Source organism: Apodemus sylvaticus, chromosome 18 (genome assembly GCF_947179515.1).
Source record: "Apodemus sylvaticus chromosome 18, mApoSyl1.1, whole genome shotgun sequence".
NCBI lineage: Eukaryota > Metazoa > Chordata > Mammalia > Rodentia > Muridae > Apodemus > Apodemus sylvaticus.
Genome location: NC_067489.1, coordinates 69,278,687 through 69,302,068, shown reverse-complemented (window position 1 = coordinate 69,302,068; position 23,382 = coordinate 69,278,687). Strand labels below are relative to the sequence as shown.

Genomic DNA, 23,382 nt, shown 5'->3' with positions numbered 1-23,382 from the left:
GAGGTCCTGTTTGCACAAGTCACACACAGTGTACCACAGGCACACCACTAACAGGCTCCCTGCTTCACACACCTTTGTGCATATGATGCAAGCTTTTCTAGGGCCCAGTGAGTAAGGTGCTTACAGCCAAGCCTGACCACCACCTTATTATATGTTTGGGGACTCACGTAGTGGGAAAAGGGAGACAACTCCCAAATTGTCTTCTAATTTCCATACGCATGTGATGACACATGTGTGTGTGTGCATGCGCAGACAGACACAGACAGAAAGACAACTAATTTATTAAAAAAAAAAACTCTTACTAGATTTAATTTTGTTTGAGACAGTTAACCTGTGTAGCCCTGGCTGTCCCGGAACTCTCTCTCTCTCTAGACCAGTTTGTCCTCGAATTCAGGGATCCACCTGCCTCTGCCTCTGTCTCTGCCTCCCAAGTACTGAGATTAAAGGCATTTGCCAACACCGTCCAGTTTGTCATTGTGTTTGAATTGCTGTTGTTTTTTATATTGGGAACAGATGGGACACAGGACCTGACACATGCTCAGCCCTGGCTCTTTCCGGGGCACATCCTCAGTCCTGCCCCTGGCATACTTTAGGTTACAAAATTACCTCCCTTGGGATGTTCCTCAGTTTTAAGCTCAGCTAGAGTGCATGAGACCTGGGGGTCCATTCCCAGTACCACATAAAGTAGGGGTGATGGCACACATCCAAGCATTTGGGAGGACGAAACAGGGGGGTCAGGAGTTTGAAGTCAGCCTCAGATGCATGGCAATTTGAGGCTAGCCTGGGTTACATGAAGCCCTGTCTCAGAATCAATACAACATGCACATAAGATGTCTCAGCAGGTCAGGGTACTTGCTGCCAAGTCTGATCTTGGTGAAAGGAGAAAACTGACTCTTGCATGTTGTCCTGTGATCTCCACATGTGTCTTGGCATGCATACATGCACTTAAAACACAGGGGTTGGAGAGATGGCTGAGGGTGTGAGAGTCCTCGCTGAGGTGACAACAAGAGGACCTGAGTTTCAATCCCCAGAGCTCACTTAAAAAAGACTTAAAAGCTGGGTAGTGGTAGCCACACAGAGAAACCCTGTCTCAAAAAACAAAGCAAAACAAAACAGAACAAGCTAGGTGTGGCTGCACATGCCTGTATATGTGTATGTGCATGTGTGTATGTGTGCATGTATTTATTTGTGTGTATGTGAATGTGTATGCATATGTATGTATGTGTGTGTATGTGTGCATGTGAATGTGTGGGTATATGTGTGTGCATGTGTGAGTGTGTGTGTGTGAATGTGTGTGTGCACATGTGTGTATGTATTTGTATGTGTGCACATGTGGGTATATGTGTGAGTGTGTGCACATGTGTGTATATGTGTGTGTATGAATTTGTGTGTACATGTGTGTATTATATGTGTATATGTGTGAATGTGTGTGCATGTGTATGTGTGTGTATGTGTGCATGTGAGTGTGTGGGTATATGTGTGTGCATGTGTGAGTGTGTGTGTGAATGTGTGTGCGTCTGTGTGTGAATGTGTGTGCACATGTGTATATGTTTTTGTATGTATGTGTGCGCATGTGTGTGCATGTGTGAGTGCGTGCACATGTGTGTATATGTGTGAATGTGTGTGCATGTGTGTGTGTGGTGGAGATTGGAGGAAGCTGAAACTCCATGGCCATCACTCAAACTCCAGGTTCAGTGAGGAAGTAAGGCTCAGTCTTAGGGAGTAAGGAGCAGAATGGTGGAGCCTGACACCAGGTGTCTACTCTGATCTCCTCAGTCACTCATGGGTGTGCACTCCGCACGCACCTGTGTATATACCACACATCTCTAGATATAATAACAGTATCTTAATTTTGCTTCCTTAATAGAGCAAGAATGTACAATGAAGGTTGTATAGCCACTGAAGAAATAAAACACTACTTTTAAAGATAGGGTTGCATGTAGCCCAGGCTAGCCTAAAACTCCCTATATTACCAAATATCTTAGTTAGTTTCTATTTCTGCGATAAACACTATGACCAAAAGCAACTTGGGGAGAAAAGGGTTTGTTTCATCTTACAGCTCATAGTCCATCATGAAAGGAAGTCAGGATAAGATCCTGGGGGCAGGAGTCGACGCAGAGGCCTGGCTTCCTGGCTTAGTACTCATGGGCTGCTCAGTCTGTTTCCTGATAGAACCCAAGACTACCAGACCAGAGTGACCTTGTCCACAGTGGGTTGTGGGTTGGGCCCTCCCTCATCAATCACTAATTTAGAAAATGCCTCACAGGGGTCTTACAGGCCAGTCCTATTGAGGACTTTTTTCAATTGTGGTTCCATTGTCTCAGATGACCAAAGCTTGTGCCAGATTGATATAAAACCAGTCAGCACAGCAAGAATGACCTTGTAACCCTCATCCTCCTGCCGGTGTCTCCAGAGTGCTGCTATGACAGACATGGGCCATAATGGCCAGTTCCAAACATCTTTGTTTCCCTTTGCTACCTGAAGATGGTTTAACTGTACAAGTATGGTATCACATCCTAACCTTCTGGAAGCTGAAGAGATGCATGGTGAATTCCATGCCTGAATTCCAGTCAGGAATACATATTGATACCCTATCTCAAATAAACAAATAAATAAAACCAGAGAGGGGTCAGCAGTTAAGAGCACTGGCTGATCTATATCTTCTTTTTTATTGAATATAATCTTCATTTACATTTCAAATGCTAAAACCTTCCCCAGTTTCCCCCCTCCCCCAAAACTCCTACCCCTACCTCCAAGTATATGCCCCTCCACCTGACCCTCTCCCCACCCCCACCTCAATTTCCCTTTGTTGGGGCATCTATTGAGCCTTCACCGGACCAAGGACCTCTCCTCCCACTGTTGCCAGACAAGGCCTTCCTCTGTCACACTTTTGACTGGAACCATGTGTACCCCTTGGTTGATGGTTTAGTCCCTGGGAGTCCTGGGGCGTCTGGGTGGCCGACATCACTGTTCTTCCCTGTGGGGTTGTAAATCCCTTTAGCTCCTCAGGACCACCCTCCAACTCCTGCATTGGGGACCCCACACCCAGACCAATGGTTGGCTGCTGGCATCTGCCTCTGTATTTAAGGCTCTGGCAGGGCCCCTCCAGAGACAACCATGGCATGCTCCTTTTGGTATACACTCCTTGTCGTCCATAATAGTGTCAGGGTTTGGTGACTGTTTATAGGATGAATCCTCAGGTAGGGCAGTCTCTGGGTGGCCGTTACTTCAGTCTCTGCTCCACACTTTTTCTCCTTTATTTCTCCTGTGAGTATTTTGTTCCCTTTCTCAGAGGAACCAAAGCACCCTCACTTAAGTCCTCCTTCTTCTTGATCTTCCTGTGCTGGGTGCATTGTAACTTGTTTATTTTGATGTAACTTTTGGGCTAACATCCACTTATCAGTGAGTGCATACCACGTGTGTTCTTTTGTGATTGGGTTACCTCACTCAGGATGACACTATCTAGTTCCATCCATTTGCCTAAGAATTTCATGAATTCATTGTTTTTAATAGCTGAATAGTACTCCATTGTGTAAATGTACCACAGTTTTTGTATCCATTCCTCTGTTGAAGGACATCTGGGTCCTTTCCAGCTCCTGGCTATTATAAATAAGGCTGCTATGAACATAGTGGCGCATGTGCCCTTATTACATGTAGGAACGAACACCTTCTGGGTATATGCCCAGGAGTGGTATAGCTGGGAAAATGTCTAATTTTTTGAGGAACCACCAACTGATTTCCTGAGTGGTTTTATCAGCTTGCAATCCCACTAACAATGGAGAAGTGTTCCTCTTTCCTGACATCCTCTCCAGCATCTGCTGTCCCGAGTTTTTCATCTTAGCCATTCTGACTGGTGTGTGTGGTGAAATCTCAGTGTTGTTTTGATTTGCATTTCCCTGATAACTAAGGATGCTGAACATTTCTTTAGGTGCTTCAGAGTTATTCGAGTTTCCTCAGTTGAGAATTCCCTGTTTAGCTCTGTACCCCATTTTTAATAGGGTTATTTGACTCTCTGGAGTCTAACTTCTTGAGTTCTTTGTATACATTGGATATTAGCCCTCTATTGGATGTAGGATTGGTAAAGATCTTTTCCCAATTTGTTGGTTGCCGTTTGGGCCTATTGATCGTGTCCTTTGCCTTACAGAAGCTTTGCTGTTTTATGAGATCCCATTTGTCGATTCTTGTTCTTAGAGCATAAGCCATTGGTGTTCTACTCAGGAACTTTTCCCCTGTGCCCATGTGTTCAAGATTATTTTATTTATTTATTTATTTATTTATTTATTTATTTATTTATTTATTTATTTTTTTGGAGACAGGATTTCTCTGTGTAGCCCTGGCTGTGCTGGAACTCACTCTTTAGATCAGGCTGGCTCGGAACTCAGAAATCTGTCTGCTTCTGCCTACACAAGTGCTGGGATTACAGGCGTGTGCCACCAATCACCTGGCGTGTTCAAGATTCTTCCCCACTTTCTCCTCTATAAGCTTCAATGTATCTGGTTTTATGTGTAAGTCCTTGATCAACTTGGACCTGAGCATTGTACAAGGAGATAAGAATGGATAGATTTGCATTCTTCTGCATGCTGACCTCCAGTTGATCCAGCACCATTTGTTAAAAATGCTGTCTTTTTTCCACTGGATGTTTTTAGCTCCTTTGTCAAATATCAAGTGACCGTATGTGTGTGGGTTCTTTTCTGGGTCTTCAATTCTATTCCATTGATCTACCTGCCTGTCTCCATACCAATACTAACTAGTTTTTATCACTCTGTAGTAGAGCTTGAGGTCAGGGATGGTGATTTCCCTATGAGATCTTTTATTGTGGAGAATAGTTTTTGCTATCCTGGGTTTTTGTTATTCCAGATGAATTTGATAATTGCTCTTTCTAGATCTATGAAGAATTGATTTGGGATTTTGATGGGGATTGTATTGAATCTGTAGATTGCTTTTGGCAAGATGGCCATTTTTACTATATTAATCCTGCCAATCCATGAGCATGGGAGGTCTTTCCATCTTCTGAGATCTTTGATTTCTTTCTTCAGAGGCTTGAAGGTCTTGTCATACAGATCTTTCACTTGCTTGGTTAGAGTCACACCAAGGTATGTAATATTATTTGTGACCATTGTGAAGGGTATCATTTCCCTAATTTCTTTCTCAGCTTGTTTATCCTTTGAGTAGAGGGAGGCTACTGATTTGTTTGAGTTAATTTTATATCAAGCCACTTTGCTGAAGTTGTTTATCAGCTTTAAGAGTCCTCTCGTCGAAATTTTGGGGTCGCTTAAGTATACTATCATATCATCTGCAAATAGTGATATTTTGACTTCTTCTTTTCCAATTTGTATACCTTTTTTGGGGGGGGGGGGTTGGATTTGGTTTTTTCAAGACAGGGTTTCTCTGTATAGCCCTGGCTGTCCTGGAACTTCTGTAGACCTGGCTGGCTGTGAACTCAGAAATCTGCCTGCCTCTGCCTCCCAAAGTGCTGGGATTACAGGCGTGCACCACTGTCACCACCGGCCCAATTTGTATCCCTTTGACCTCCTTTTGTTGTTTGATTGCTCTGGCTTCAGGACTTCAATTACTATATTGAATAGATATGGAGAGAGTGGGCAGCCTTGTCTGGTCCCTGATTTTAGTGGGATTGCTTCAAGTTTCTCTCCATTTAATTTGATGTTGGCTACCGGTTTGCAGTATATTGCTTTTACTATGTTTAGGTATGAGCCTTGGATTCCCGATCTCTCCAAGACTTTTATCATGAAGGGATGGCTGGATTTTGTCAAAAGCCTTTTCAGCATCTAATGAAATGACCATGTGGTTTTTTTCCCCTTGAGTTTGTAATCCACCCCTTGTAGTGAATTACATTGATGGATTTCTGTATATTGAACCACCCCTGCATCCCTGGGATGAAGCCTACCTGATCAGTGAATTATAGTTTTGATGCATTTTTGGATTTGGTTGGCCAGAATTTTGTTCAGTATTTTTGCATCGATGTTCATGAGGGAGATTGGTCTGAAGTTCTCCTTCCTTGTTTGGTCTTTGGTTTAGGTATAAGTGTTCTTGTGGCTTCATAGAATGAGTTGGGTAGTGTTCCTTGAGTTTCTACTTCATGCAATTGTTTTAAGAGTATCGGTATTAGCTGTTCTTTGAAGATCTGATAGAATTCCCCACTAAACTCTTCTGGTCCTGAGTCTTGTTTTTGTTTTTGTTTTTGTTTTTTTTTTAATGGGAGACTATTAACACTGCTTCTATTTCCTCTGGACTTATGGGCACTTGCTGATCTATATCTTTAAAAAAAGCGGGGTAGGGGGGTGGGGGTAGGGGGGTAGCTGGAAAGATTCAGTAGTTAACAGCACTGACTGCTGAATTCAAATCCCAGAAACCACATGGTGGCTCACAACCATCTGTAATGAGATCTGATGCCCTCTTCTGGTGTGTCTGAAGACAGCTACAGTGTACTAATATATAATTTTATTATTATTATTTTTTTTTTAAAGAGCACTGGCTGCTCTTGTCAAGGACCTGGGTTTGATTCCCAGCATCCACATGGTGGCTCACAACAGGTTGTAACTTCAGTTCCAGGGGATCCAATACCCTCTTCTTACTTCTTTAGGCACCACACAGTTGAGCACACAAGCTCACAAGATGTTCTATACATAAAATAAATAACTTAAAATATTAAAAACAAAACAGAGCCAGGCAGTGGTGGCACACACCTTTAATCCCAGCACTTGGGAAGCAGAGGCAGGCAGATTTCTGAGTTCAAGGCCAGCCTGGTCTACAGAGTGAGTTCCTGGACAGCCAAGGTTACACAGAGAAACCCTGTCTCGAAAAACAAACAAACAAAAACCAAACAAACAAAACAACAAAAACAAACAAAAAACAAGACCAATGTAGCTGGTAAAAAGTGGCTTGTGCCTTAAATTCCAGAAGTGTGGAGGTGGAGTCAGGTGGATCTCTGGTTTGAAACCAGACTCGTCTATACAGCAAGCCCACGTCCAGGATAGTCAGGTCTACACAGTGAGACCCTGTCTCAAAAGAAACAAACCAAACAACCCCAAATTGTCCAAGAATACAAACTTGGTATAATTTTTCATTCTTTTTGCTGTGTCTCCACAGTGTTGTCCTGAAACTCATATCTGCTTACCTCCGCCTCCCAGGTGCTGAGAGCAAAGCTGTCATTGCACCCGGCTCTTTCAATTTTTAAAATTACATTTATTTATGAGCTTATTCTGTATATGTGTTAGGGTAAGGGAAGCGTGTCACAGCACACATGTGAGAGTCAGAGGACAACTCAAGAGAATCAGGCCTTTCCTCCCACCATGCAGATTCCAGGGTTCCAACTCGGAGTGAGGTCTGGAGGCCAGCTCCTTTACCCACTGACTGATCAGCAGCCCAAACTCGGGTGGGTGTCCACCCACAAATCCCAGCCTCAGCTCAAGGCTGGCTCCCTACTCTGACCTCTCTCTCTGTCTCTCTTCTTTTTCTCATGGGATTCAGATCCCCCTCCCACTCCTACCTCAAGCACCAGGCAGGCTTAAGGGCCCTATTCTCTCTTGTCATCTCCAGCCCATCTGAATTCCTTGAATTTTTCCATCTGTGACTATGGAGTCATGGTCCTGGAGACCATGCAGGGGAAATCTAGATTTCCAGAGCCCTGGCACCAGGCCTGCTTCTCTTCATGCTCAAGGGGGTTTGGAGGGAATGGATGAGATACAAACTCTTCAAAAGGGAGACAGAAAACTCAGTGGGCAGACATCAGTCACATCCTCTGGTTCATTTATGATAAAGCTGGTTCTTTTCACCCACTTCAGTCATAAAGCTGGAAGAGTTTTGTTTCTGAATTATTTTATATAACTATCTTACTACCCTCTCCACATGATAAGGTCTCACTCTGTACGCCTGGTTGTACTAGAATTCACTATGTAGACCAGGATGGCTTCAAATTCATAGAGCTCCTCCTGTTTTTGTTTCCTGAGTGCTGCGATTACAGGCCTTTGCCACCAGGCTGGCCTCTTAGCTGGATTGTAGAACCTTCACCCTATAACTCCCTCCTCCTTCCCTCCAGACTCTGTCTGCTGAGGCTTTGTGCATAACAGACTAGACAGCTCCAACTCAACTCTAGATGGTGGGTGTTTTAGACCTAGTGTGTCACTGGGTCTCTGTCTCAATTCTTTAACTACTTCTAAGGGACTACTGTAATACGTAAATGAGCACATGTGACCACTTCATCTGTAATCACTTCAATAAGGCATGCACTACCACCGCCTGGCCCAATAACATTTCCTAGTGGGCTCAAAGGTTAAGAGTACTGTCTGGGACTGGAGATCCCAGCAACCACATGGTGACTCACAACCATCCATAAAGAGATCTGGTGTCCTTTTCTGATGTGTCTGAAGAGAGCTATAGTGTATTTAGATATAATAATAAAATCTTTAAAAAAAAAAAAAAGAGTACTGTCTGCTCTTTCAAAGGTTCTGAGTTCAATTCCCAGATACCATGTGGTGGCACACAAACATCTGTAATGGTATCTAGTGCTTTCTCTGACCTACAGGCATACATGCAGGCAGAATGCTGTATACATAATAAATAAATCTTAAAAAAAAAATTCCCAGAATAACGACATACACCTGTGAACCAGACACGCATGTGGCTGACTGTGGCAGGACCTGGAGTTCAAGGCTAGCCTGGACTTCATAGAGAACCTGTCTCAGATAAACCAACTTATTTTTCAGACAAGTTCTCATGTATCCTATGTTGACCTTGAACTTACAATGTAGCTAAAAAATGACTTCGGCCTTTTAAATTCTCTTGTCATTCTCTTGAGTGTGCACTGAGTCCCATTTAGGCTGTACTGGAGCTGGGATCCAGGACTTCATAGATGTTAGGCAAACATGTTTCTCAGCTGGTTTTGTTGGTGTGTGCCTTTAATCCCAGTACTCAGGAGGCGGAGGAAGGGCAGGCAGATTTTAGAGAGTTTCTGGAGAGGAAGGGATATAAACCCTGGCTCAAACTAAACTAAACTAAACTGAATAAAATACAATTTATGTTTATTTATTTATTTAGTGGGGTTGGGTATGCCAAGGTTAGAAGATCTGTGGGCATAGATTCTCTCCTTCCACCCTGTAGGCTGTGGGGATAAAACTTAGGTCACCAAGCTTGGCTACAGGCCAATCTTGCTGGCCCTACTTTTCATTTTGATTTCCCCTCTTTTTGTTTTGTGACAAGATCTGGCTGTATCTTAGGGTGGGCCAGAGCCCACTCTATAGCCAGGCTGGTCTTGAACGTGTGATTTTCCTGTCTCATGAAGACCCTGAAGTGCTAGGATCCCACGTTGTGCTACACAGCCTGGTTCCAGTTTTCATGAAGTGAGGTGATCTTGGGCAGCTACTGAAAAATGCCAGCACAGTCATTCCTGTTGACTCCAGCTGTCATTCCAGCACACTCTGAGCACCTCCACTGTCATTCCAGTCCACACTCGGGGTGCATACTGCCCCCAACATACATAGATACCGAGGTGGGGGGAGGGGGGTGGGGGGAGTAACCAGCACTTGGGAGGGTGGGAGTTAGAACCATCTAGGGCTACATAAGACTGCTCAAAAACTAAAACCAAAATACCCTCCAGTCAATCTTAAACTAATGTAAACTCCAACAGGGTATTGCAGAGCCTGCATGTACCTCAGTGTCGTGGCTTGAATGGTGGGTGCGTTATCAGGGTGCCGTGGGGTTTCTAACTCTATTTGCTCTCGATTCTACACTAACCTTTGTCTTTTTCTTTATGCCCATAGAACTTCCCCGATGAGACTCTGAAGTGGCCAAACTGGGAGTCATTGGTGGACTGCACCCAGCGGTTCCTCCAGCGCTCTGTAGGGAGACAGGTGGGTTAGCAGTGCAAAGTGCACGGGTCCAGATCACAGATGGTGGACACAGGCCACCAGCCACCGCGGCAATCGCCTTCACCTCCGTCTAGAAACTCCTCCTGGAAGTACACAGTGGCCAGTGCCACGCGCAACACGCAGATGGTCCAGAGCGACACGCGAGCTGAGACCATAGCTGCACGTGCGACTTTCGATCTCTGCTCTCAGGCGTCGGTACCGTCTGCTGGGCGCAACTCAGAAACTACAACTCCCGGCATGCCTTGGGATTATGACCTGAGGCCGCTGAATGGGTGCGCTGGAATTACTGGCCCGTGACGCCCCGCGATTGTGACCTGAGGCGCTCATTGGTGGGTGGAGCGCGGTGGCCGACGGGAAATGTAGTCTCTCGCGGCTCTGGCGCGGTCTCCTTGGGCAACCGCACACTGGGGCCTATACTTTGAAGCCGGAGCCTGCCGGGAAGAAGTCCACGCAGCTACTCAGGTGACCTCACAGTGATCAAGTGGGTCGACAAGGGGCTGCGGGGAAAGGGGAGGCATTCCCACAACCGAGTGTCCTCATCTGGAGGGCGTTGGAGCATGGTCCCGTAGGGCTTGCTAACAAAAGCGAGGAAACTGAGTGTCGGCAGTGTATAATACTTAGTGCCTTTGCTTTTTGTGTTTTGTTAGTCTATTGAGACTGCATCTCAGGTAGCCCAGGCTAGCCTACAGCTCCCTGTGTAGTACAGGTTGGCCATCAACTCCTGTTCTTCCTGCAGCAATACCCAAGTTTGCTGTCATGCACCCCCAGGCTCATGAATATGTAAAACTTTTAAAGAAGCATATATGTATTAGGTTTTACGTTTATTTATTAATTTACGTGTGGTCAGAGGAATCATTTCTCTCCTTCCACCATGTGGTTTCTAGTAATAAATTCAGTCATTGTGAGCAAGGGCTGAGCCAGTTCCCTTCCCCTCCGTTTTAAAAGTTGAGTAGTATCCTACTCTCTGCATGGTCCACTCCGCAGTTCACAGGCATCACGGTTGTTTCTGTTTTGTATGTTGTGAATGATCAGTGAACGTTACGTACATTTGCGTTTCTCTTGGGCTCCATCTAAGTGGAATTCCTGACTACCCCCCACCCCCCACCTGAGACAGGGTTTCTCTGTGTAGCCCTGGCTGTCCTGGAACTCACTCTGTAGACCAGGCTGGCCTCGAACTCAGAAATCTGCCTGCCTCTGCCTCTCAAGTGCTGGGATTAAAGGCATGTGCCACCACCGCCTGGCAAAAAATAAAATCTTAAAAATAAAAATAAAATAAAATAAAATAAAAAGGGACTGGAAGTTTGAGGCCAGCCTGGTGTACACAGTGAGATCCAGGACAATCAGGGCTACATAGAGAAACCCTGTTTCCAGCAAAAAAAAAAAAAAAAAAAAAAAAAAGGAAGGAAGGAAAGAAAAGAAAAGAGGAGTTAGAGATTTTTGCTCTCAGCACTGACATGGTGGCCCACACCTGTCTGTGACTCTAGTTCCAAAGGGTGCCATACCTCTTCAGACCTCTGAGGGAATGCTCCTACATGCATGAGATACACACGCACACACTCAGCCACACATAGCCACGGACATTTTTTGTTTTGGCGTTTTTGTTGTTCTTTTGGTTTTTCAAGGCAGGGTTTCTCCATGTAGCCCTGGTTAGCCTAGAAGTCACTCTGTAGACCAGGCTGGCCTCAAAACTCAGAAATCTACCTGCCTCTGATTCCTGAGTGCTGGATTTTTTTATTTTTATTTTTTTTTGCCTTTTCAAGACAGGGGCTCCTTACACAGCCCTGGTTGGCAAAGAACAATGGGCAAAATTGGAAGGTTTTAAAGAAGAGCTACCATTGAAGCTAGGTCCCTGGGGCAGCACTGGGCAAAGGGGTGTGCGGAGCCCCTGCCCAGGTCGGTCTGGGACCCACAGCGAGAGCCACCTGCCTCCTGAGTGCTGAGGTTAGAGGTGGGTGGCCTTCTGGCTGTCATACGGCTTCTGCAGGAGGCTGTGGGGAGGCCAACCAAAGGCTGGAAAGGTGCGTTCCCTCAGGGCACCTGCACATCCCTGAGGAAGGAGCCTGGGACTAGTGGGATCCGGTGTGATTGGGAGTGAAGGCTGACACCGAGGGCTGAAGAAGAGAAGGCCGTCCTCAGAGTCTCAGGTGGGGCCGTCTCCTCAGCGAAGGCCTTCCTTCCCATGGGGGTGTTTAGTGACGCAGCTCTCTGAGACAGTCCTTGTTGGTTCATAGTGCTTTCCTGGGGGTGGGTGTGAGGCACACACTTTATTCAGGTGAGACTAGGGGGAAGAGCGTGAGAAAACCCAGGAAGGGAAGGTTATTGGCTGAAGGCCTGAGGTATCTCGGTACCTCATTAGCACGGAGAAGGACTCCAGGTGCTTTGATGTGGGCACGCGTGCCCAAGGCCTTCTAAGTTGCGGATCCTGGCTATAGGTGAACCGGCAGGCTCTGTGCTTTCTCCATGGATCTGTGGATCACAGAACTTCCCCTCCCCCCTGCTCTCTCCCACAGCTAACACAGGGCCTCCCTCCCCTGCCCTCTCCAGCCTTTCAGAGTGGACCCAATCTGGCGCTGGATATTGCTATGCCCGTTTTCATAAAGGCAACCCCTAACGAACCCCCCACCCCCCACCCCAGGGGAGCAACAGATGCCGACTTGGGAGGGAGCCACCTCCCTCGGCCCCTGTCCCCGAGGCTGGCACTCTCACTGATAAACAGCTAAGCTTCCCAGTGCAGCTGGTGCCTGGGGAAAATCCAGACATCCTTAGGGAGATAAGGGGCCTGCATTTGGACCATTAGAGTAGGGCAATCAAACGTTGCAGATAGTTATGGCTATTTGTAAAAACACTAGTTCCTGATAGCACCATAAAGTTACTAGGTCAGAAGAGTTCCCCCTCCCAGTTGCACGATTCTGCCTTGCTGCTGCCTGAACAAATATCGATATCGGTATCGTGTTTACAGGATGACTTCCCTTGTCACTTCCCCTGTCACCCTAAAACCCAAAGAATCCCACCACTATGCTGTATAAAAATGCCAAAACCCGGTGGTGGCGCACGCCTGTAATCCCGCCTGTAATCCCAGCACTCTGGGAGGCAGAGGCAGGCAGATTTCTGAGTTTGAGGCCAGCCTGGTCTCCAGGCTGAGTGAGTTTCAGGACAGCCAGAGCTACACAGAGAAACCCTCTCTAGAAAAAAACCAAATCCAAACAAAACAAAACAAAACAAAAAAACCGGCCCAAACCCCTAGGTACAGGGTTGTCCTCCTGTCCTACGCAGTGGGAAGGAAGGTTTGCAATCCGAGTCCTACTGTCCTGTTTGTCTGCATCAGGCCTGTGGTTCTTAGAGCTCTCCTGGGGTCCTGCAGTGACTCGGACACAGCACAGGCGCCAGAGCAGGTGCAGAGACAGGCGTGAATCTGGACTCCTGTTCTCAAATCTCTGCGATTCCCAGGTCTTGAGCTCGCTCGCTGGGCCGTACCAGTTCTTAGCCTGTCTGGTAGCACGGTCCCACGTGCCCTTCAGCATACTAAAAGAAATACTTTTATCTGGGTGGCAGTGGCTTCTGCCTCTGGCCCCAGCACTTGGGAGGAGGCTTCGTCTTAGGAGCTTCCAGGAAACCCAGTGCTATACAGGGAAACCTTATCTTGGAAAAAAAACCAAAATAAAACAAAACGAAAAGTATATAAATAAAATGAAATACTTTTAAAGGCTGAAAACACAATCTTTGTTTTCCTAGGATGGCTTCCACAAGAAGGCCTCTTGGCACTCCGCAGGGCGTTTCTGACTTCAGAGATCTGTTCTTAGACAGCTCGAGGATGGAAGAGATCAGAAACTTACAAGCCCGAAGTCTTGGCCAAGTGACACCTGGGCAGAGCAGAATCCTAAAGAGAAACCAAACAATGGACGAGAAAAATATGATGCCCAAAGAGGAGGCCGTGGCAGGGAGCGGGGTGCAGCTGGGCCTGAGGCCCCCCGCTATCTCCTCCAAGACCAGAGCTAGTGAGGCCCTTAGGAAACTGACCCAGATTGAAACCAAGATCCGGAATCGGAAGCAGGTGCCGGCAGCTTGGTCTGATGTGGAGTCTGACTCCACATGCAGTGAGCGGAGTCTTCCTAAGAGGACAGATGCAACGTCTGTTTCTTCCCAGTATCCACACAAAACTTTCCAGAAACAAGTGTGCAAAACATCTGTGGCAAAGAGCAATGGACAGAGTGGAAATGGTAGCAGGTTTCTGAAGAAGAAGCAGCTGCCAACTGAAGCCGGGTCCCCAGGGCCCCCAGGGCTGGCCATGGGGACAGAGAAGCAAGTTCTGCTGCTGACACAGAAAGAGCCTGTCAGAAAGTGGGATGCCCCTGACAGTGATGAGGAGGAAATGAAAGTATTGCTCGGAAGCTTGATGGAATCTTCTAGAGAAAAAGAAATAAATGGAAACCGGGAGCTCCCTGGCACCGAACTCAGCAGGAGAGACCTTGGAAAGGTGTTCTTTGTAATTTTGTAATGTAGTTTGTTGGTTTCAAGTTTTACTTTTTTTTTTTTTTTTTTTTTTTTGTGACTCTTGGAACAACCAAATGCTTTGTTCGTACCAAGCAGCTGCTCGGCTAGGTGCCTGCAAAGATAGAAGAGGCAGTGGTCCCCTTACTGGGGGTTGTGAGACACCTGATGTGGGTGCTGGGAACCGAAGTCAGGTCCCCTTCAAGAAAGAGCAGCAAATGCTATGTCTTGTTAGTTTAGTTTGAGGTTTCAGTTGAAGGACTGCCCACATTAGAGGAATTGTCTTGATTGTTTATTGATGTGGCATGCTTAGCCCATCGTGACCTGGTGATGCCTTGTGGGTTTGCCTTGTGTGAGCAGCTGGTTGAGTGTGAGCCTGGGAATGGACTGCTGTTGTGTGACACTGGTGCCAGGGAGATGTGAGCGGATATCTCCTTGCCTCTCATAGGGAGTCAGTGACCAAGGAAAGCACAGCAGGATCTGAGAACAGATTGGAGAACCAGTCAGTTCATTGGGATGACTTACAGGAGTCAAAATGACTGACAGACACTGATGGCTGGAGCCCACCCCGCACCAGTGACAGCTCGTGGTGACACACACAGACGCGGGGTGGCACTCTGGCCACTCGGCCCCGGCACTCGCCAGAACCTCAGCTCTCCTCTCCTCCTAGCCTGGTGATGTGATTTTTAATAACATGCTTGCTCTTTCTCAAGAGCTCACCCAAGCTCCCTCAACCTCTTACAGATAGCTCCACCAAGCTGCCAACGATGCCTTGGCTGTGCCCTGTGACCTGCCCACCTTAGTTGACATAAAGGAAAACTCCAGATAGCCTTAATAGTTTAAAACTAGCCAGATAACTTCAGGGCTGGGTGAGGAGTATCCGACACCTTCCTTCCTGGCCTTCGCCCATGGCAGAGGTTAGGACCTATAGGTGCCATGAAACCTATATGTCTGCCGCTTCCTCCGCTCCACCACCTGCTTTGCTGCCCCCCTCTCATCCTCTTCTCTTCCTCCTGGGACCCAGAAGTCCCACCTTTTCCCTTTGCCCAGAGATTGGCTTTCACCATCTTTATTGACACAGTGAAGAACCAAGAAGGGAAGTGATACCTCCCACACTACCCTGACTCTCCTAACTGCAAGTTTTATAGGTTCAAGGTAGGAGCAGTGAGTGTCCCCTGTGGAGGGGCCTTAAGCTCAGTTGGGAAGCCGTTTCCATCTCTGGCCGCTTTTGCCCCTGTCTTGATAGCTGACACTGCTCAGTGAAGCCCCGGCTGTCCTGGAACTAGCAGCATTGACCAGGCTGGCCTCAGACTCAGATATCCACCTGCCTCCGCTCTCCGAGCACTGGGATTGCAGGCGTGCACTCGTCTGGCTCAGTCCTGGCTTATTTTTCCAAGTCCTGCAACCAAAGCCTTTGGCATCTTCAGCAGTGCAGCCTCACCATCCAGGCTGGCAGTGTCACCAACAGCCATGGCAGTTTTAGGGAGGTCTCCTGTCCTCGAACGTTTCTTCAGTCACCTGTGGGCACCAGCCATGTCTCCTAAGGTTCACAGCTGCCCTGGGTTGTGCCCAGTGTGGACGGGTTCTGTCCCCCTTTCTGGTGCTCTCCCATGTGTCTCATGCTTGTCTCTGAATGTAGAGAACACACGTGTGTTAGTGTCGTGTTCTCTGTATGTGGAGAGGACAGCGGAAGCACAGTCACAAATGTAACTGCTGAGGCACTTTGGATGACCCTGGCGTCTGTTCTGAGTGAATGTCGGGTGACTGCAGATCTTTGTCACTCAGGAAGACACTATAACAAACCATTCACAAAGACTAATGCAGCTCAGGAAGGTTCCAGCCATTGCCTTGTTACCTGCTGCCTCCTCCTGGGGCTCTTCATTTCATAAGTCCTCCATCTGTTTTCCTTACGACCCTCCCTGCCATGAATTCTGTGGCACTGCCTCTAGATGGGGCGAATGTGGGGGGCAGTAATAATTGTCCTCCTCCTGGCTGGGGGAAGAATCCACACCAGGAGAGCATGAAATGAACTGCCCATGCTAACTCCAGAGACCGCTCCCCTTCCTTTGCTTGCACATTATCCATTTAATGTACACTTGGTGTTTTGTTTGTTTGTTTGAGACAGGTTTTCTGTGTAGCCCTGGCTATCCTAGAATTCCCTAGATAGACCATACTGGCCTTGAACTCACCTGTCTCTACCTTCCGAGTGCAGTGCTGGGATTAAAGGCATTTGCCACCATCCTGGACACTAACCCGTGCTTGCTTATATTCGAGTCTACAGATGTTCTCAGCCTTTGATGCTTGGGGAGCTTCTAGGGCTCCAGAAGTATCCTCCTTCCAGCATCTGCAGAACCTGGAACCGGAGTTACAGATAGTTGGGAGCTGTCATGTGGGTTCTAGGATTTGAACCTGAATCCTCTGGAAGAACAGTTGGTGCTCTTAATCACTGAGCCATCTCTCCAGCACAATTTTTTTTTTTTAATTAAAAAATTATTTTGGGCCGGGCGGTGGTGGCACATGCCTGTAATCCCAGCACCCTGGGAAGCAGAGACAGGCGGATTTCTGAGTTCGAGGCCAGCCTAGTCTACAGAGTGAGTTCCAGGACAGCCAAGGCTATACAGAGAAACCCTGTCTTGAAAAAACCAAATCCAAAAAACAAAAACAAAAACAAAAAGCAAAAACAAAAAAAAAAATTTGGGGTTAGAGAGATGGCTCAGCAGTTAAGAGCACTGGCTGCTCTTCCAGAGGTCCTGAGTTCAAATCCAGAAACCACATGGTGGCTCATAACCATCCGTAACAAGATCTGACGCCCTCTTCTGGAGTGTCTGAAGACAGCTACATATATATAATAAATCTATATATTATGGGCTGGGAAGATGGCTTCACAGTTAAGAGCAGAGTACTGGCTGCTCTTCCAGGGGTCCTGAGTTCAATTCCCAGCAACCACATGGTGTCTCACAGCCATCTGTAATGGGATCTGGTGCCTTCTGATGTATCTGAAGAGAGCCAACAGTGCACTCACATGTATAAAATTAGTTTAAAAAATTATGTATAGGGCGTTTGTGAATATGCAGCACATGCGGTGCCTATGGAAGTCAGAAGAAGATGTCTAATCCCCTGGGACTGGAGTTGCAGATGCTTTTGAGGCAACTTGTGGATGCTGGGAATTGAACATAGTCCTCTGCAGGAGCAGCCAGTGCTCTTCATCACTGAGTCATTTTTCCACACCTAAATCCCATATACTATTTCATTGTTTTTTTGAGACATAGTCTCTCTGTGTAGCCCTGGCTATTCCTGACCTCACTCTGTAGACCAGGCTGGGCTGTAACCCAAAACGATCTGCCTGCCTCTGCCTCCCCAGTGCTGGGATTAAATGTGTATTGCCACATTGCCAGCTTATTCTCTGTCTCTGTCTCTGTCTCTCTCTCTCTTTCCATTTATTCCTTTTATTTATTTGTGTGTGCATGTACATATGTGTGCGTGCTCATGAGTGCGTGCACGTGTGTGTGTGTGTGTGTGTGTGCGCGCGCGCGCACGTGCGCTTGTGTGCGTGTGTGTGTGTGTGTGTGTGTGCGTGCGCGCGTGTGGGTGTGTGTGTGTGTGTGCACGCGCGCGCGTGTGCGTGTGTATACCCCCACCGTGTGGGTCCCAGGGCTGTACTCAGGTCCTCAGACATGGCAAGCACTTTTACCCCTCAGCCGTCTCTCCCACCATCCGTGGCTCCGTGGAATGGTGAGAGTTATGTTATTTAAGTTTGGTGACTTCACATACTTTCTTTTCACAAAAGTAGGATCTGACTCCAGATCAGCCGGGAGTCCTGCATCCGCTCAATGTGGACCAGTCCAGCTTAAAGTCTTCTCGGCCCGTACCGTCGACTAGCATCGGCTTGAGAACTCACCCTCTACAAACGAGCAGTGCTGGGGACACAGTCTCTGTCACAGCCTCACCTTCCATCCTTGATGACTTCTCCAAATCAGCATCTTCAAAGATGGGGTGCGTCAAGCTGGCTTCCTCCCTCAGCAGGGTGGAAATGGAGTCTTCTGAGGAGCCAGTCTCGGAAGCTGCTGCTGACAGCCTCCATGGTAACCTGTCACCTTGTGGGGAAGGGGAGGCTACCTTCATGTACTCAGTCTGCTGCCCCAGGGCACTGGGTGACTGGGTGGTGCGTTCCTTTACACTGGCGGCAGGCAGTCATAGGTGAGCTGCCAGTCAGAGACCAAGGCTGACACAACACATACTCCTTGCTTTGAGTGTCTGTCTGTCCTCTGTTGAGAAGACAGGCATGGACTGCCAGTCCTGGCTCTGAGCCCAGTTCTCCTCACATAGCCACACATGCCATGGTCAGAGAACAGGAAGCACACCCCAAAACCTCTGACTGGCTGGAGACATGGCTCAGAGCTCCTGCAGAAGACCCAGGTTCAGTCCCCAGCACTCATGGCAGGTCACAGCCGCCAGTAACTGCAGTTCCTGGGGACCTGGTACCCTCCAGACACATGTGGTGCACGTGTGTACCTGCAGACAAATAAATACATGTAAAAACAGAAAGTAATCTGAAAGGTCAGGGTATTGCTGGGTGTGCTAGTGTCCATCCGTCTCACCCTGACACGGGGAGGTAGAGACAGGAGAACAGCGCACACTGTGAGTTATTGAAGCAGTTCATTTCGCTCTGCTGGGGCTTGAACTCCCGGGCCTCATGCCTTCTAGACAAGTCACTGCCTTGGAGCTACCCCAGGACTGGGCACTTCAGAGAACAGCGGCTGACACCGCAGAAGGTTCTGGACCGACCGCTGTGGTCTGCATGGTGGGAGTGTCTTCCTGCACTATCACTGAGTGGGCAGGAGATAGTTATGTAGAGTGGCCTTGAGGGACAGAACTGACATTTTAATAGATGGCTGCAGTCTTCCCTTCCCTGCACTAACTTTGTAGTTTTGTTCTTTGACAGTCTTGTTTGTTTTTTGAGACAATTTTTTTCTGTGTAGCCATCATTGTCCTAGAACCTGCTGTGTAGACCAGGGTGGTCTTGAACTCACAGAGATCCACCTGCCTCTGTTTCTTGAATGCTGCAGTTAAAGGCATGTACCATCATGCCTGGCTTCTTTTCCTTTAATTTCTTTTATTTTTAAAAAGATTTATTTAGCCGGGTGTGGTGGCACACGCCTGTAATCCCAGCACTTGGTAGGCAGAGGCAGGTGGATTTCTGAGTTCAAGGCCAGCCTGGTCTAAAGTGAGTTCCAGGACAGCCAGGGCTACACAGAGAAACCCTGTCTTGAAAAAAAAACCAAAAAAAAGATTTATTTATATATTTCTCATGTATATGGGTACTTTGCATATATATCTGCACACCAGATCCCATTACAGATGGCTGTGAGCCACCATGTGGTTGCTGGAAATTGAACTCAGGACCTCTGGAAGAGCAGCCAGTGTTCTTAACCACCAAGCCATCTCTCCAGACCCTGGCTTCTTTATTGGCTGTATGTGTGAGGGAGGCAGGCCCACGCCCATAGTGCGCACGGGGAGTTTAGGACCACTAACCAGCAAGCCCCTTACCCACTGAGCCGCCTCGCCTCGCCCACACTGGGACCTGGGGATTAAGCTAAGGCTGGCAGGCTTGGCCACAAGCCCCTTACCCACTGAGCCGCCTCGCCTCGTCCACACTGGGACCTGGGGATTAAGCTAAGGCTGGCAGGCTTGGCCGCAAGCCCCTTACCCACTGAGCCGCCTCGCTCACAGAGCACTTATTTTTTAATTACAGATTTTAGAATTAATATCTTGTCCATTGATGATCTGGTTCTGGCTGAAGGAGACAAATCAGAAGGGGATCTGAGAGTAAGTATGATGGATCCTTTTATCGTGCTGATTTACCTTAGATTTTGACTAAAGATTGGGTTTCACTACAGAGTCTTGACCATCCAGAACTCTCGTATACATCAAACTGGCTGCAGACTCACGGGGATCTGCCCACTCTCACACATTGACTCACTGTGTGTGCTTGTGTGCCGCACCCACCCTTGGTGTCGGGAGGACGTTTCCTTTATCTCGTCTGAGACGCGCAGCTCAGGCTGTCTGGCTCCTTTATCATCTGAACTCTCACTGGCGCTGCTTATTTACCTTCCGTGCAGTGCTGGGGACAGGCCCGGGTTGTGGTCTATGCTGGACAAGTGATCTGCGTCTGAGCCCCACTCCCCATGAGTCACTAAAACTGGAGCAAGTTTGCAGCTGGGATGTTCTGTTTAGGCCAAGGGGCTCAGCAGCAGCAGTCTGGTCCCCCTGGGGACATTGGCAGCATTTGGGGACCTGTTGGTGAAATCTGGGAACTAGCATCTGTAGGAGTGAGAGCAGGAGACTGCTCAGTGTCCTGCAGTTGTCACCAATCCAAAGAATGCGCCACAGCTGCTGGTAAGGACAGGAGAAGAGACTCTGTCCAGAAGGGAGTCCTCCCCCAACAGGCTGTCAAGATGCTTGGCAGGTGATGGTGACAGTGACGGTGCCACCTCCAAGCCTGGCCACCTGAGTGCAGTCCATAGGCCCTCTAAGGGAAGGAGAGAAGACTCCTGCTTTGTCCTCTGACTGTCACATCTGTTTGCATGTGCTCGTACACTGAGCAGCGTGCATGCTCTCACATGTGTACATAGACTAACACATACTCTCATTTGTATGTGTTTACACCATGTAACACAAATGTGCTCACATTTGCACACATACTAAATAACACGTGTTGTAGAAAATTTTAATCCCAAACTGGGGTTTCTACACCACCTTTGACTATTTAGTTCCTTGATAAAAGATACACACAAACCAGGCGGTGGTGGCGCACGCCTGTAATCCTAGCACTTGGGAGGCAGAGGCAGGCAGATTTCTGAGTTCGAGGCCAGCCTGGTCTACAAAGTGAGTTCCAGGACAGCCAGGGCTACACAGAGAAACCCTGTCTCGAAAAGAACAAAAAACAAAAAACAAACAAAAACAACAACAGCAAAAGATACGCACAACCTTTGTATTTACAATAAGCCTTAATCAGCTCTATCCTTTATGTATTAAGATGTATTTTCTGTGATAACCCCGAGTTATTACTGTGTCTCCTCTGGGCTGCTCTTAACTCCGGTTGGCCAGCTCTCAGACTCATGCTCTCCTGACTCCTAACCCATGGCGTCTTCCTCCTTCCCGTTCACCACCTTCTCTCCTTCCTCATAGTCTCTTCTGGCCTCAATGCTGGGAACACCAAGCCCCGCTCGCCTCAGTTCTGCCCAGCTCTAGGCTGTGACATCTTCATTTACCACTCAGAAATAACTCAGGGTAAGACACATAGCCTTACTGTTTCTATGTGGACTCTGGGGAAACCAGGTCCCACAGTTAGCATTATAACACATAACAAAAGACCCACACTCAACACACATGCACTTGCATGTACATACACATATGTTGCAAGATATTTCCTATCCATTCATACTGAGGCAGTGAGAGGCCAGTGATTGGAGGGGAGAGAGGAGGAGGAGCTAAGGGAAGTGAAGGGAGGAGAGAGGAGGGGATGGGGATGAGATGAACAGAGCAAAGAGGGAGAATTTCCAGATGGCTTCGGACATATTTCTGGTGCTTTGGAGAGGTTAGAAATATTGGGATAAGACTTTATCACTGTAAACTGGCATTATGCAATTGGGAGTTTTATATACATAAAGATGTTTGGTTAACTATTCAAGTTTAAGAGTCATGCTTTACTGGATACTTGGAAGGAGTGGTGCAGAGGCCTGGCGGGCAATATCTTTTTAAATAATTACCCCTACTCACATATACACTAAATAACACATGTGTGCTTGCATGTACATATATACACCAGATAAATGTAATAAAAATCTTTCTAAACAAAGTGATAGTGCCAGGTTTGGTGAGCACTCTATTAATCCCAGCACTCAAGAGGCAGAGGCAGAGGCAGGAGGATCTCTGTGAGTTCAAGGCCAGCCTGATCTACACAGTGAATTTTAGGACAGCCAGGGCTGCACAGAAATAAATCCTTTTTCAAAAAAAAAAAAAAGAGTGATCAGAACTGCACCGTAAACCCCTCTCTGTAACAGGGTCTCTCTGTGTGGCCCTGGCTGTCCTGGAGTTCACTCTGTAGATGAGGCTAAGTCTCAAGCTCACAGAGATCTTGCCTGCCTCTGCCTCCCAAGAACTGGGATTATAGGTGTGGCCACCATGCCTGGCCAAAGCCCCTTCCTACGGCAGCCCACACACGCACGCACACACACACACACACACACACACACACACACACACACACACACACACACACACGTCCTCCGGTTCCTGGGAGTGTCTGCCCTGTTAGGCCAGTGGTAGGGCATCCAGGGTACACCTTTAAAGTTGCTGGCATCCAGCTGTGCACGGTAAGTTCAGAGCCATTACTCCTCACACTGTTGAACTGGACATAGGAGACCAGAAGTTCAGGGCCATCTTTGGTTCTACTGTGTCTTAGTTCTTGGTCTTGTGTCTGTGGTGGACATCAAATAGCAGCAGCTTAAGTTTTTTCCGAGACAGGGTTTCTCTGTAGTTCAGGCTGTCCTGGAACTCACTTTTTAGACCAGGCTGGCCTCAAATTCAGAAATTCACCTGCCTCTGCCTCCCAAGTGCTGGGATTAAAGGCGTGCGCTACCACTGCCCGGCTATTTAAGGGTTTTAAGGAAGGGTTGTGGCCTGGTGGCAGGAATAGGAAGCAGCTAGTCACAGTGTGTCTATAATCAGGTGACTAGTTCCCCTTCTGCTTTTCATTCAGCCGAGACTCTGCTCAGAGGATGCTGCTGCCCACAGCATGGAGCAGCACATGGAGGAGTAGACTCTTCCATTGTACACAACCCCAGGGCTGTTTCTCCGGAGATTCTCACTTCCATCGAGTCCATCTCCTGCACATTCCAGCTTAAAGCCCCAGGACATGTATATATATGTCTCTTAGGCCTGTCTTAGTCATGGTTCTATGGCTATGAGGAGACACAGTCACCGTGGCAACTTTTTGTTTGTTTTGGTT

General features: G+C 47.6%; 2 protein-coding genes across 3 annotated transcripts in view; one reads left to right on the top strand and one right to left on the bottom strand.

Annotated features, from left to right (window-relative positions):
• Positions 1 to 10,063, bottom strand: part of Calr3 (calreticulin 3) — a 31,337-nt gene extending 21,274 nt beyond the window's left edge. The window contains exons 1-2 of the mRNA XM_052162348.1: positions 9,949 to 10,063; positions 9,751 to 9,852 (exon numbers count right to left, since the gene is read on the bottom strand). Coding sequence (XP_052018308.1) covers positions 9,751 to 9,852; positions 9,949 to 10,039 — 193 coding nt within the window. The 5' untranslated portion in view covers positions 10,040 to 10,063. The remainder of the gene's footprint in view (positions 1 to 9,750; positions 9,853 to 9,948) is intronic.
• Positions 10,064 to 10,258: 195 nt separating this feature from the next.
• Positions 10,259 to 23,382, top strand: part of C18H19orf44 (chromosome 18 C19orf44 homolog) — an 18,568-nt gene continuing 5,444 nt past the window's right edge. Inside the window, exons 1-4 of one of the 2 annotated variants that reach the window (XM_052162038.1) lie at positions 10,259 to 10,346; positions 13,617 to 14,358; positions 18,163 to 18,454; positions 20,125 to 20,198. In XM_052162038.1, the coding sequence (XP_052017998.1) occupies positions 13,618 to 14,358; positions 18,163 to 18,454; positions 20,125 to 20,198 (1,107 nt within the window). In that variant the 5' untranslated portion in view covers positions 10,259 to 10,346; position 13,617. Of the gene's footprint in view, positions 10,366 to 13,616; positions 14,359 to 18,162; positions 18,455 to 20,124; positions 20,199 to 23,382 lie in introns of both variants that reach the window. The other variant, XM_052162039.1, reaches the window with a different exon arrangement.